This window comes from Lemur catta, chromosome X (genome assembly GCF_020740605.2).
Source record: "Lemur catta isolate mLemCat1 chromosome X, mLemCat1.pri, whole genome shotgun sequence".
NCBI classification, from domain to species: domain Eukaryota; kingdom Metazoa; phylum Chordata; class Mammalia; order Primates; family Lemuridae; genus Lemur; species Lemur catta.
The window spans coordinates 58,205,780-58,221,483 of NC_059155.1; the positions used below are offsets into that span (position 1 = coordinate 58,205,780).

Genomic DNA, 15,704 nt, shown 5'->3' on the forward strand with positions numbered 1-15,704 from the left:
TATAGCTGAGTAATACTCCATGGTATACATATACCACATTTTATTAATCCACTCATGTATTGATGGGCACTTGGGTTGTTTCCACATCTTTGCAATTGTGAATTGTGGTGCTATAAACATTCGGGTGCAGATGTCTTTTTTATAGAATGTCTTTTGTTCTTTTGGGTAGATGCCCAATAATGGGATTGCTGGATCAAAGGGTAGGTCTACTTGTATCTGTTTAAGGTATCTCCATATTGCTTTCCACAGAGGTTTCACTAGTTTGCAGTCCCACCAGCAGTGTATGAGTGTTCCTGTCTGTCCGCATCCATGCCAACATTTATTGTTATGGGACTTTTTGATAAAGGCCATTCTCACTGGAGTTAAGTGATATCTCATTGTGGTTTTGATTTGCATTTCCCTGATGATTAGAGATGTAGCTTCAACAATTTTCAACATTTTGCCAATCTTGCTATATTTATCTTCCTTATCTCAAGATTTGTTAGAGTCTTAAACTCAAATCCTAGACATTATATCGTTTCACTCAACGAGAGTGCATCTCTAACAGAAAAATATTTTTTACATAACCATGATGCCATTATCACAATTTACTAATTAACTATAATTCTTTAATATAATTAAATGTCCATTCATATTCAAATTTCCCCAATTGTCTCAAGAAGTATTTTTAAAGTTGATATTTTCAAAATAGGATCCAAACCAAATGTAACATTGCATTTGGTAGTTATCTCTCTTAAGTTTCTTTAAAAATATGTAAATTTCCCTTCTTTCTTTTTCTCGTTCCCTTTTAAATGCCATTTGTCATTGAAGTAATCAGGTCATTTTTCCTATAAAATATCCCGCATTCTGGATTTGGCCCATTGTTTTCTAGTGGTGACTTTGAAATTCTTCTTCTATCTCCTATATTCACCATAAACGGGGAGTTAGAAAGTGAGACATTTGATTAGATTTAGTTTTAGTTTTTATTTTTGGCATTATCAATACATCATAGGTTGTGCTATATGCTTCCTAATGTATCACATTAGGAGGCACATAAAATGTAGCTGTCTCACTCAGTGATGCTAAAATTGGTCAGTGGGTTAAGGTGGTATCAACCTGATCCCTTCATTGTAAAGCTCCCTATAATCATTTTACTAATCTTTTTTATCCATTCGTGATCATTGCCTTAGATTAGTGGTTCTCAACTGGAGAGGATTTTGTCCCCCAGGAGACATTTAACAATGTCTAGAGACATTTTTGATTGTCATGACTGGTAAAGGGAGGAGGAAATGCTATTGGCATCTAGTGGGTAAGTGCCAGAGATGCTAAAAATCCTACAATGTGTAGGACAGCCCCCAAATAATTATCTGGCCACAAATGTCAATAGTACTGGGGTTAAGAAACATTGGGCTGGATCTATTATTTCATTAGGGATTGCAAATGAGGAAATACTAATTCTATCATTCTTCCTGCATTTGCTATTTGGAATTGTTGCATAAAGAACATCTTTAACTACTTGGTTACCCTGGAATACAGTTCATACTGGAAAGGTGAGATAAATTCTTGATTTTTCTCCTGATTTATTAATTTTTTGCAGTAATGATTTGGTGCCCTAGCATCACCCAGGGGTGACCAATGTTTTTTAATCTCATTATGAACTCATGTATTTTATACATTTGATGGTTGATTAATTGCAGATACTTTTGTATCGAAAGTCTAATTGTCCTAGTATAGGCAAGTGAGAATTCCTCTTTATCTTGGCTTCTATGTTTTTTGTTTTGTTTTGTTTTGTTTTTAAGACAAATGCTGTCGCCCCAGCTAGAGTGAAGTGGCATCAGTATAGCTGACTGCAACCTCAAACTCCTGGGCTCCAGCGATCCTCCTGACTCAGCCTCCTGATTAGTTGGGACTACAGGTGTGCGCCACAATGCCCAGCTAATTTTTCTATTTTTTGTAGAGACGTAGTCTCACTCTTGCTCAGGCTGGTCTCAAACTCCTGGGCTCAAGCCATCCTCCTTCCTTGGCCTCCCAAAATGCTAGGATTAGAGGAAAGAGCCACTACACCTGGCCTCCTGTGTTCTTTTGACATGACTCAATTAGCCTTTGCCATCTCTTTTGCTTTCTGGCAAAACAAGATGTCCCAGGTTCATTTTGTATTTTTTCTGTTACAGACCTGGAAACAATTATTTCTCCAAGGAGGACTGGAATCTTTTGGTAGGAAATGATACTTAGAGACCATTCTGCTATGTCTTTTTAGTGGACAGAACTAGGAAATATGTATTTTTTAGAAAGAAAAAAATAAATAAATTGTAAGTTCATATGAGTGTTTGTATTCCAAAACTAAGACTATAGAGTTTTTTCTTTTCAAATTTTGTAATTGTAGGATTTTACTCTTATGTTAAATATCTTGATTCCTGACAACATTATCATAATTACTTATTTGCTTTATCCTACAACTAACAGTTTCAAAATAACAATACAAATGATACTACTAGTAAAGGACTACTGAATACAGTTGAAGGCTTCTTTTTAGTTCGTTTTTTCCTTAGGATATATCTCATTAGGAATGTATAGTCAAAACACCATTTTTAAGTCACTTGAAATAATTATTTTCTTTGTGTGGTGATACCACCAATTTGCTACATAATTAGGGTCATTTGATTCAGTTTGCTTTTAGGGATTTTTCCCCCTTTTTAAGTGACAGGATTCCAAAGCCAAAGCTTTAAAACAAGGTACATTTCCTTGCCTGTTCCCCCCACTCTATTTCCTCCTTCCCTCATAAGTAACCATTTAAATGAATTTACAGTCCATTGTACCAGTTTTGAAAATGTAAGTAAATGTTTCTGTAAATATCTGCATATCCCCAAACTTTTTTACACAAAAGGTAGCATACTGTATACAATGTTCTATACTTTGCTTTTTCCACTTAACATATTCCAGAGATTACTCCTAATCATTATATAGAAATCCATCTCATTCCATAGTATTTCATTTTATGACTCCACTATAATGTATTCAATTCGTTCCTTAGTGGTGGACATTTTTTTCAAGTATTTTATTATTATACATACTACTACAATGAATGGCCTTGTGCATATGTTATTTTGTACTTTTGGTAGTGTATCTTTGGGTTAGATTCCTAGAAGTGGGATTACTGAGTCAAATAGTGAATACATATGTAATTTTGCTAGACATTTGTTTGTATTCCTTTTTGGAGTTTTAAAAAGATTAAGATTTTGAAAAAGAATAAAAAGTGTGATTAAGATTTTTATCTGCCAGTTTGGGTGCAATATAGCCTTCCCCACCCTTCAAACTTGAAAGAAGCATTTAGAACAAGCGTAAGAAGTGAGATTCCACACTTTGGTGAGTAAAATTGCAGAATGTGTTCTTTATTGTGCTTCTGTTTAAGGTCAGGCCCAGAGCCAAGCTACGTACCACAGGGCCAACTTCTAGCACTAGACACAGATTTTGAGATTCCAGGATTTTCCTAAAGGGCAGGGGTAAGATAGGCGGTTGGCTAGATGTTGTACCAGCATGCAGGAGGCTGATGAGAGTCCACGCAATGCAGATAGGTAGAGAACCAAAAGTGCAAGTCAGATGGTGCATAAGTCTGAAGGAGTACAGTCAGAGTTGCTGAAGACCAAAGGATGCTAAGAAATAGACTAGCTAGAAGCAATATGTGGTGAAAACTGGGGAAATGGCTGGTTAGGAGATGATGCAATGTAATCTACATCTTTGTTGTTTCCCATCACAACCATGACTTTGCTCTCTCTTTAAACATATCCTTTCAGCTAGAGAAGTGCCTGGGCTATTGGAATCACATCACGTGGGTGCAGGCTACCTAGGGCTAGATGTGTACTTGAAGGAAACCTTGGGGTTCTCCACTCTCTACCCCTTCCACATAGTACTAGGCCCACTGATTCTCTCTGTAGGGCTGGAAGCTCCTGGAAGCCTATGGTGGATCCTGTTGACCTATTCCTCAGGTTCCTGATTGATGGTATGGCTATGGGAGTGCAGGGTGCAAGGACTGGCCCTGCTGTAGTGGTCACAGGGGCTGCTGAGCTGACTCCCTTAGTCATCATGAATGGGCCAGCAGGCTGGCTACCTCAGCTTAGTGTAGTTGGGCATGGTCCAAATAGGATGGTAAGAGCTTACCTGATCAGACCTAGGGGCCCTGGTGCTGAGTAGCCTTGCTATTTTCTCTTTCTTTAACCCAGTGAAGACTTGCAGACCACTAGTGAGGCATCAGGGGCCTGGATAAAGTAGGTATCAGACATCTCATTGTTGAAATTAGGTATATTCTGAATGGGAAGAGGTATAGAAGTGAAAAGTAAGTGTAACCAACTTCAAGGTATTTAATGTTTTTGTGCCTCAGTTTCCTCATCTGTATAGTGAGAATAATAGTAGTACCTACCTCATCAGGCTGTTATGAGGTTTAAACAACTTAGTAAATTACTTATAAAACAGTATCTGAAATAAGCAATTAATAAATGTTAGTTACTATTATTACTATTTGGTTATAATTATTGTACGTAAACCATAAATCATACTGTGTCATTCCCTTGCTTAAAACCTCTCAAATTATTCTCATTGCAGTTGAGACAATATTCTAATTCTATATGATGGTCTACAAAGTTCCAGGTGATCTGACCCCTGCCTGTACCTCTATCCTCATCCTCACCTTATACCACTCTCTCTTTCTTGGTCACCAAACTCAAGCTATTCTGGCCTTATTTTCATTTATTGAAATCATCAAGCCCCCCCTTTTTTTTGTTTCAGGCCCTTTGTACTTGCTCTACACTTTTATAATCAGGAAAAAAAGAACTTTTTGAAAAAGAAGGCACTAAAATTCAGAATCCATAAAGAAAATTTTGAGAAACTTGTCTACATAGTAATCTTAAACATCATATGGCAAAAAATAAAATAGTCAATGATAAATGGGAAATACACACACACACACACACACACGTGAATCTGACAGACAATGGGCTAATAGCTTAGTAATTAAGAGTCCATAGATTCCAATTTGAATCTGGTTTGAATCCCAGGCCCATCACTTACTACTGTGTGACCTTGGGTGTCACTCAATATCTCTGTGCCTCAGTTTCTTCACTTGTAAAATGGGGATGATAACAGCACCTACGTCTTAAAATTGTAGTAAGGGTTAAACAAGTTAGTCAAACAGCTCTGGGCATGGTTCAAGTGCTATACAAGTGTTATTTATTACGGTGATTAATAAGAAGCCACAAGAAAAATGGGCAAAGGATATGTATGAATAGGCAGTTCACAAAAAAGTAACACAAAATGACCAATAAATGTGAAAATATGGTTGATTTCATGTATGATGAAAAACATTAATTTGTTCAGTTTACAGCTCATCATGGGGGTACATAAGTTTAGGTTATATACATTTTCCATGTCCCACCCATCCCCCCGAGTCAGAGTCCCAAGCGCGTCCGTTCTCATTCTCCAGACAGTGCGCCTGGCACTCATCATGTAGTCATACCTCCATCCCCTCCCCCCACCTCCCCGGGTCTGCACCTTCAAGCATGACCATTCCCCAGAGGGTGTGCAACACACTCGTCATGTAGGCATACACCCATCCCCTCCCCCACCCCCCATCCCAGTCTGATATCCAATTGGTATCCTTCCCTGATGTACATTTAGGTGATGATCAGGGAAACCAGTTTTCTGGTGAGTACATGTGATGCTTGTTTTAAATGCCAAAGAGGTATTGGGAATAGAATAGTGATCATATTACTTTCATGGAGGTAACATTAGTTACATATATATGTATGTATAATATTTAATATATCATGTGGTGATGATTTAACACATCATGTGGTAATGGTGTGAAGAAAAATGAAGCAGGGATGGAGTGTTATTTTATATATGGGTCAAGGAAAGACTCAGATAAGGTGACATTTAAGCAGAGATCTGAAGCAAGTGAGGGAGAAGCCATGAGGATTTCTAAGGAAAGAGCTTTCCAAGCAGAAGAAACAATGACATAGGCCTGGATGCAGGAGTCAGTTTAACTTATTCAAGGAACAGCAGTAAGTCTAGTTTGTTTTAGGCAAGGCCAAGTTGATAGAAAGTGAGGTCTAAGAGACCAAGGTCACATTCTGTAGGGCCTTAAAGGCCAGGATAAGGACTTGAGACTTCACTGGGAGTGAAATAGAAAGCCTGCTATCACTTAGGAATTGTATTCAGCTATACATAATTGGGATCTAAATAACAAAGACTTGAATAGGATGACATATGGAGCATTACACTGATTTTTAAGACACTACCGCCTGTGAGAAATGCCAGTATTTTATGTACTACAGAGAAAGAAAAAAAATGCTGCCATATATAATCATAAACTGTCATTCAGGGGTTCCAGGGATGTTGAAACATGAAGAGATGTACCCCTTAGAGTTGGTAAAATACAATTTATTTTCTCATGTAAGAATAGGTCCAGAGGTGCTCAGCTTTTTGGTCTTTCCATCATGATTGGTTGCAAGAGAACTACTCAGCTATAGTCAATAAATTCTCATTTCTGGAAGGAAGAGAAATCAGGAAGGGGGAAAATGCCTTTTAGTCTTCCATATTAATTTAAGGATCAATTTTTAAAAGTGTACCCCAAAAAACTTACTGGAAGTTTTATTGGCATTGCATTGTACGTGTAGATCAACTTGGAGAGAACTTCTGTATATTACAGTCTGTTTTATTTTTCATAAAATGAATATACAATTGGCCCTTCATACCCATGGGTTCTGTGTCCATGAAATTCAACCAACCACAGATCAAAAATATTCCGGAAAAAAAAAAAAAAACAAAAACAGATGGTTGCATCTATACTGAACATGTACAGACTTTTTTTCTTGTCATTATTCCCTAAACAATACAGTATAATAACTGTTTACATAGCATCTACATTGTATTAGGTATTGTAAGTAATCTAGAGATGATTTAAAGTATGCAGGAAGATGTACATAGGTTATATACAAATACTACTCCATTTTATATAAGGAACTGGAACATCCTCGGATTTTTGTATCTGCAGGAGTCCTGAAAAAAAATCCCTCATGCATACCAAGGGAGGACTGCATGTATAAAACATGTTTGTATTTGCATAGAAAATTTCTCAAAGAATAAATGAGAAACTGTTAACAAGTAGTTATTTCAGAGGACTAAAACTGGGTGTGATTGGTAGGAGAGGGAAGGACTTTAACTTTTCATGTCATGCCCTCTTCTATATTTTTTTAAAACCCCCCACAAATATTGTATATATTACTTTTATAATAATAAATACGAGCCAGCAACTTTCAAAGTGGAATGTGCATTACCCTGAGGTACAGGAGTTTTAAGGGAATCAATTTCTACATCCTTAAGTTTCATATGTAGTCTTTTAAAATTGATCTTCCAGAGAACACACTTGCGATGGAGGAATCAAGCTGGTTTTCCTTTTCCATCTCCCCTTTCACAATGATCTTTTTTGCACTTTATGAGAGAAAAGCCTATTGTTTACCCATCCTAAATCTTACCTGGGTGCACTACCCTGCAATGATGTAAAATCCTCAGAGCACCAGAGAGACAATTCCAAACATTGCTGACAATGGTGAACTAAAAAATGGAGATCAAATCCTTTTGCAGCTCAGATGGTTTCCGATCCTTTGCTTCCAATATAAATGAAGGAAATCCTAATGGAGTTGTCAGGTGATAAATCATGAGAAATAATTTTGAAGATAAATCATTGTGTAATTTTCCCCCATATATCTCTAAAGGAATTCAAAGACTTAAGTGATGTTGCCAAAACAAAATGTCTGTTCCCATTTAGTTTCTTATATAAATGAGGTTTCTGTGTGCTAACATTTAACCAAACAAAAAATAGGAAGAGAATTGATGCTGAATCCTGTCTCATTCTAGCAAAAGCAATATTTATCCATGTATATACTCATTGATTTTTTTCAATAAAAGCCCCATCTCCAATAAATTTAGTTTTATGTTTAATAATTACCTATACAAATTTGTAATATATTTACAATGTTTTGGTCTATTGTATTCTATTACTAATTGTCATGACAACTCAAGCAAGAGCAAATTTTTAAACAACACTTAGAGCCTTATGATCATAGGAACATTTAGAGAGCATTTAAATAGCAAAATACATACATATTTTTGCCACAAATATGATAGGATAATCAATAAAATCATTTCAAGTGCAAAAATATATAATTATTGGGACAAAATTCTGTTGGAAGACTAGAATGGAATTAACTCAGGGAAAAAAGGGAAAATGTACAATTTCCAACTATCAAAGAAGAGATAGGTTAAACATTTTTTAAACAGATGATGGTGGCTCTTAAATCACTAAGGTATTTAGGTTTCACCGGATTCATGTGAAATAGTGACGTAACAGTTTTATTTGTGAATATTAACACTTGTCAGAAATTATATTTGCAGCCAATTGATATTTATGATGCAAAATTTTAGATATCATCCTAAAAGTGTGTGAACGAGCACAATGTTTTTCCAAATATTTTTAGAGAGCATTTTTATATAAACCAATAGTTTTATATAAACACACAAAAATATATGAGGAATCGTCATTTACTCTTTTGCCACCTTGTGGTCAGAGTTGTATTTAGCACCTAGGCGAATCAACTGCGAGGGAAGAGGGGCTGTCTCTCCTAGGGTCAGCCCCTTTTGCCAGCATTCTGCCAGGCTTTTGTGACATTTGCTCAGGACTGAATCCAGACCCACACAAGCACTAAGCATCTAAAGATCGTGGTGACCCCTCTCCACACGTGATTCAAAGCAAAAGCAATATGCAGTTAAGAAATGAATGCAAGGAGTACCACAAAGTTCTGATTTTTCCCATGAGAACCACTTTAAAAAAATCAAATGTCAAACTGTTTCTGGTATTTTTAAAATTTGTTTCGGTTTTGGTGCCTCTTCTCTGCTAGTGACCTAGACACTTCCTTAAGTATGCCTTTTGGGGAAGCCAGCCCTGATTCTGGCCCTGGGGTAAGTTTAGTTGAGTGCTATGTCCACAGCTCCTAGTACAACACCTGGGTCGGGGTCAGTGCCGAATAAACATTTGTTGAGCCAGTTGGGGCAGAGCCCTCTACTTCCTGGGAAGAGTCCAGGTGGACCTGTGGGCTTCTGCAGAAAGTCGATCAGTAAGGCAACCAAGTTACCATGGCTAGTCTCCAGTGGTAGACAGTCCCAGGTCTGCAGAGATCTTTAGATCACTTTGTTGGCTGTTACTCTGTGGAGGTGGAATGAGAGTACCCTTTTCTCCCCTCTTCCGCCTCTCCCCCAGGCTCGATGACTTCTGTCCTTTTCAGCAGCAGCAGCAGACTTCCTTCAGTGGGTATGCTACTTGCAGTTCCTCTGGTTGCAGGCCACAAAGGGCAGGCATTTATTGGAAGGACGCTGGGGTGCTTCAAGGAACTGAAGCAAGAGCTGACTCAGGAAAGGCAGGCACCAGGGCAACCGTCAGCTACATGGGAAGCAGGCTACCTCCTTAAGGGCTCCTGATTCCTGATGACCAAATCTTGCTGCTAACTCTGAGAGGCCTGTCCTGCTTCCTCTCTGGAAGAAGGGGCCAGGTGGAGGGGGATGGCCAGTGCTGACCAAGGAGAACTTTGCTAGGATATAGTCAGGCAGCGTGCACTAGACCATGGCCAGCCACCACCAGGACTTGGACCAGGCTCTTCCTAGAAGACTCTCCCTTTGGACCCATGTCCTGACACCTGCCCTGGGCTGCACTCACTGGGACCAGCAGCTGCAGCCTGACACCCCTAGCCAAGCTCAAGACCTGAGCCACTTGCTCTGGGCTCACTCCTCATGGGCCCCGTGGTGCTGCTGCCCAGTGCCAGCATCCCCTTGGCACAGGGGTCCCAGAGGCCCCTCGGACCCACACCTGACCCCTTCTCTCCACTGGCAGCTCCGCAGACTTCCCTTCCACTCCCCCCTGCTGATGACCCGGGACTCTGCTAGGGCTTAAGGGTCTCAGGACTATGTCCTGTGGTTTAGACCCCTATCCCAGCTATAGGGGAGGTGCCAGTTGTAGGGATGGCCTCGGAGAGAAGAGCTGGATTCTGCCCCTGGGGCTTCTCAGTGTTTGCTGGGCCAGAAGGCAGCTGCCAAACCCTCAACCCACCCATGGCCTTGGGAGCCCGAGGAGGCGGCGAGGAGAGGGCCGGTCTCTGCAGAGCACCGATAAGATGGGGAAGGGATGTGCCTCTTCAGGCCAAGTGGCCTTGGGAGCCCTGCCCCTCTGGATCTGGGGTCCAGGCCTGCCCCAGCATTGGAGCTGGAGCTTCATCCTTTTTGGGAAGGGCAGGACTTGGGTGGGAGGGGAGACTGGGACAGGGCTGGGGGCAGGCTTAGCCGCCAAAAGGATGGCTTGTCAGGGCTTCTGCCTGCGCTCCTCAGGACCCCCAGCTGAGGGGACATTTCACAGCCTCAGAAACATTCCTGGACTTGGCACCCGCTGGGCCCCCAGCCCTGCAGTGCTGGGGGAAGCCTGCATGGACGAAGGGAAGGACGAGGAGAAGGGAGGAGACGATGAAGGGGGTCAGAGCAGCGATTGGAGCTGACAGCTGGAAGCGACTTAAAGAGACTGCGCGGTCCCCGCCCCCCTTCCCGCCAGCCTCAATGAATTAGAGCTGTGTTTCCCAAACTTGCCTGATCATAAGGAGCCTCTCGGGCCCTAGTTAAAGATGCAGGTTCCGGAGTGCCTCCCTGCGAGATTCTGATTCAGTAGGCCTGCGGGTGGAGCCGAGGAATCTGTAATTTTAACGCGCTTCCCACGTGATTCTCGTGAACAAGCAAGTTTGGGAAATATTGAATTAAAGGAAACGGGGCCTGGCTGCAAAAGCGGCCTCCGCTAGGGGGCTTCGGCGGGAGGATTCCCGGGGGCGTCGCCTGCTTCCGCCGCCGCCTCCTTCAGTGAAAGTCCCTTTTGGGTCCAGCTGCCACAGCCACTGCGCTCCATCAGGCCGGGCGGGGGACACTCCAGGTCTGCGTGGCCCCCGCGCCGCCACGCCCAGTGGCCGCCCGAGCCCTGCGAGCAGGGGGAGGAGCCGCCGCCAGTGGAGGCGGAGGAGGTAGAGGAGGCGGAGACGGCGGAGACGGCGGAGAAGGCGGAGAGGAAGGTGGAGGCGGAGGCGAAGGTGGAGGGGAAGGCAGAGGCGGCGGGGAAGGTGGACGCCACCGAGAAGGTGGAGACAGCGGGGAAGGTGGACGCCGCCGGGAAGGTGGAGACGGCCGAGGGTCCGGGCCGCCGGGCTGAGCTCAAGCTGGAGCCCGAACCCGAGCCGGTACGGGAGGCGGAGCAGGAGCAGGAGCCGAAGGGGGAGCCGAAGCCGGAGCTGGAGGATGAGAACCCAGCGCGGAGCGGCGGTGGCGGCAGCAGCGACGAGGTTCCTCCCCCCACCCTTCCCTCCGACCCACCGCGGCCCCCCGATCCCTCTCCGCGTCGCAGTCGTGCCCCGCGCCGCCGACCCCGGCCCCGGCCCCAGACCCGGCTCCGTACCCCGCCGCAGCCTAGGCCACGGCCCCCGCCCCGGCCCCGGCCCCGGCGCGGCCCTGGGGGCGGATGCCTGGATGTGGATTTTGCTGTGGGGCCACCAGGTTGCTCCCACGTGAACAGCTTTAAGGTGGGAGAGAACTGGAGGCAGGAACTGCGGGTCATCTACCAGTGCTTCGTGTGGTGTGGAACCCCAGAGACCAGGAAAAGCAAAGCAAAGTCGTGCATCTGCCATGTGTGTGGCACCCATTTGAACAGACTCCACTCTTGCCTTTCCTGTGTCTTCTTTGGCTGCTTCACAGAGAAACACATTCATGAGCACGCTGAGACAAAACAACACAACTTAGCCGTAGACCTTTATTATGGAGGTATATACTGCTTTATGTGTAAGGACTATGTATATGACAAAGACATTGAGCAAATTGCCAAAGAAGAGCAAGGAGAAGCTTTGAAATTACAAGCCTCCACCTCAACAGAGCTTTCTCACCAGCAGTGTTCAGTGCCAGGCATTGGTGAGAAATACCCAACCTGGGAAACAACCAAACCGGAATTGGAACTGCTGGGGCACAACCCACGGAGAAGGAGAATCACCTCCAGCTTCACCATCGGTTTAAGAGGACTAATCAATCTCGGCAACACGTGCTTTATGAACTGCATTGTCCAGGCCCTTACCCACACTCCGATACTGAGAGATTTCTTCCTCTCTGACAGGCACCGATGTGAAATGCCGAGTCCTGAGTTGTGTCTGGTCTGTGAGATGTCTTCACTCTTTCGGGAGTTGTATTCTGGAAACCCATCTCCTCATGTTCCCTATAAGTTACTGCACCTGGTGTGGATACATGCTCGCCATTTAGCAGGGTACAGGCAACAGGATGCCCACGAGTTCCTCATTGCAGCGTTAGATGTCCTGCACAGGCACTGCAAAGGTGATGATGTCGGGAAGGCGGCCAACAATCCCAACCACTGTAACTGCATCATAGACCAAATCTTCACAGGTGGCCTGCAGTCTGATGTCACCTGTCAAGCCTGCCATGGCGTTTCCACTACCATAGACCCATGCTGGGACATTAGTTTGGACTTGCCTGGCTCTTGCACCTCCTTCTGGCCCATGAGCCCAGGGAGGGAGAGCAGTGTGAACGGGGAAAGCCACATACCAGGAATCACCACCCTCACAGACTGCTTGCGAAGGTTTACAAGGCCAGAGCACTTAGGAAGCAGTGCCAAAATCAAATGTGGTAGTTGCCAAAGCTACCAGGAATCTACCAAACAGCTCACAATGAATAAATTACCTGTCGTTGCCTGTTTTCATTTCAAACGGTTTGAACACTCAGCCAAACAGAGGCGCAAGATCACTACATACATTTCCTTTCCTCTGGAGCTGGATATGACACCGTTTATGGCCTCAAGTAAAGAGAGCAGAATGAATGGACAGTTGCAGCTGCCAACCAATAGTGGAAACAACGAGAATAAGTATTCCTTGTTTGCCGTGGTTAATCACCAAGGAACCTTGGAGAGTGGCCACTATACCAGCTTCATCCGGCACCACAAGGACCAGTGGTTCAAGTGTGATGATGCTGTCATCACCAAGGCCAGTATTAAGGATGTACTGGACAGTGAAGGGTATTTACTGTTCTATCACAAACAGGTCCTGGAACATGAATCAGAAAAAGTGAAAGAAATGAATACGCAAGCCTACTGAAGTGACACACAGACCTACCTGAAATGGAAGATGACGACACCCATACTACAACTGGCATCAAGATTTAAAGGACCTACTTGACCATGGCCTATGGGCCTGACAGAGTAAGAATTGAACAGTACCCAGTGTCCAAAAGGTCCTGATTGGAAGAGAAATAGAAGGGGAGGGAGAAGAGGCTCTAGTCTAAGCAGTCACTTAAAGGAAAGTTAAATGGCAGGAATGCTCTGGGTGGGGAAGGCAGGAGCAGGCAAATCCTGACACTGGTACATATCCTATATTCCTCCAAAAGGTTGTGTGGGAAGGTGTGGGGGGGAGGGGGGTGGTGTGGGGGGGTGTGTGCCCTTGTAACCGTAAAACATCTTTCTCCATGGGTGTTTCAGCTTCAATTGACCAATCACATAACAGTTCTACGTTTGGGGGGAAAAAAGAAAAGTTTATAAAAATGTAGCCCATTGCATATATGGGTATGAAAGCAGGAAAGCGGAGGAGGCAGGGATATCTCATTGACAAACACCTTTGCCAGTTTCTTTGTATTTGTGATTTTTTGTGCTATTAAATGCAGTATTAAAAAAAGAAAAGCCTACATGGGCTAGGGAAAGGAGAAGAAATAAGGGGGCTTGTATAAGGGGAGCAATCGCTCCAAAAGTAGAGAAGACAAGAAATGCTGTAAGATAAGCAACCGACGCAGGCCTCAGCTGAGAGTATAGTGTGTGAGTGTTAAAAAAAAAAAAGCTGTGTGATATACTTGAGCAAATCAATGAACCTCTTTGCGATTGTTTTATCATCTGTAAAATGCAGATAATTCCTACCTTAAAGGTTTTATTGTTAAAGATTAAATGGTATAAAATGTGTCAAAGTATAAAGTAAAAGGCTTGGAACTTTGGAGGGACTCAGTAAACATTTGTTGGATCTGAATCTGAAACTTCTTTGGACCGGCCCCAGAATGCATCAGAAGTGAGGGGCAGTCTCACCTGAGGTTCCTGGACAGAAGGACACACATCGTGTCCCATGCAGTCACATGCACACACACATACTCTCAACAACTCCCTTCCCAATTCCCTCCCTCTGCTTGGAGCCCTGAGGCAATGGACTCCACTATTCCCCGTTGTGTACAAGGCATCACAGTTGGTGTCACAATCGAGACTGGGGGTAGGGGGAACCACAACTGTCCTCATAAGGTCATTGTTCAGTCCTTTTGGAAGACAGTCATGTTGTTTTCATGACTCAGCAGCCCAGTGATGGAACTCTCATGGCCAGTAGGCTGCCAGGCTTGCACATGAGGGTATTTGGTGGTCTTTGCCTTCTAAAAACATGGGTTTATCGGCTACATTTACCCACAGGCACAGATCAGTAGAAAGACTGTTTTCCAAAGCTCATTGGTCCGTCAGCCCAGGGATATTGATAGAGTGGCTTGTTGGCCCCTTCCCTGATCCTGACAGAGGGCAGAGCAGCCTGCAGAGAGCTAAGCCGAAACAGATGGGATGAGCCCAGGATGGGGTAAGCACTATGAGTCCTCTCCTCAGCATCAGGTACAAAAGTAATTATTACCTAGAAAATCCTAGGGGGGAAATTGTGTACATATCAGATCTATGGGGCTTGGATCCACTGGCTCTGGTAAAAGGCTGGGCTCTTCGTGGCTTCCCAAGTCTACTTTGTGGTCAACTGAGTTGGAAATATATATTTATTTATGTGTCTGTGGATAAATCCCCAACTAGCTCACAGGATTTTTTAGGACAGGGGTTTTTGTTTCCTCTTGTACCCTGGGCTGTCTCCTCAGTCCCTTAGCACAGTCCCTGTCACATGGTAAGTATTCAAAACATTTACTGAATGAATGAATGAATTGTGAACCAATACACTTTCCTTTCATAACCAAGATTTCATTAACACCCAGGGCTCACAATCCTTAGGAGAAAATGTAAAAAGGTGTCTTGTAGGATGGGGAAGATCAAGAGATGGGTGGCCTCAAATGGCACTCAGCAACTTCATGCAGGGTGTCTGCCTTTTGGGATGTGTCCGGTAGCCCTACGTGGGAAGACACAGCCATGTCCTCATTCCTCATCTGTGCTACAGGAAGAGTTCAGGTAGGTCTGTGCCACCAGATCCTGACTGCCTGTACAGAAACTGACCTTTAAAATTTTCAAACATTTTTATTTGGAAATAATTTCAAACTTACAGAAAATTTGCAAAAAAAAAAATAGTATAAAGAGCATCCACATACCCTTTACTCAGATTTACCTACTGTTAACATTTTTCCTCATTTATTTTATCATTTGCACATGTGCATTCTTTCGTAGATGTGTGTATTTTTGAACCATATGAGGATAAATTACATATATCTTGGCCCTTCATGCCTAAATACTTCAATGTGCATTTTGTAAGAATAGATAGGCACATTCCCTACATCACTATAGCTTCAGAAAATTTAACATTGATATAAACTTTACCATCCATACTCCAGTTTTGTCTGTAAATCCAGTAATGTCCTTTACAGTATTCGCCCCGCCC

The 15,704-nt window shown here is 43.2% G+C and overlaps 1 protein-coding gene across 1 annotated transcript; it reads left to right on the top strand.

The window, feature by feature from the left end:
• The first annotated feature begins 10,041 nt into the window (after positions 1-10,041).
• USP27X (ubiquitin specific peptidase 27 X-linked) lies at positions 10,042-14,088 on the top strand. The gene is made up of 2 exons (XM_045537880.1): positions 10,042-10,167; positions 10,863-14,088. Exons 1-2 carry the CDS (start codon positions 10,042-10,044, stop codon positions 13,197-13,199), a joined length of 2,463 nt encoding a protein of 820 aa, XP_045393836.1. The 3' UTR covers positions 13,200-14,088.
• The last annotated feature ends 1,616 nt before the right edge of the window (positions 14,089-15,704 follow it).

Bases quoted from the DNA above. Each gene is read 5' to 3' on its own strand.
- USP27X (XM_045537880.1), top strand. From the start codon at position 10,042: ATGGCCTCGGAGAGAAGAGCTGGATTCTGCCCCTGGGGCTTCTCAGTG. The intron at 10,168-10,862 runs GCCGGTCTCTGC...GGCCTCCGCTAG, and splicing joins GAGGAGGCGGCGAGGAGAGG to GGGGCTTCGGCGGGAGGATT.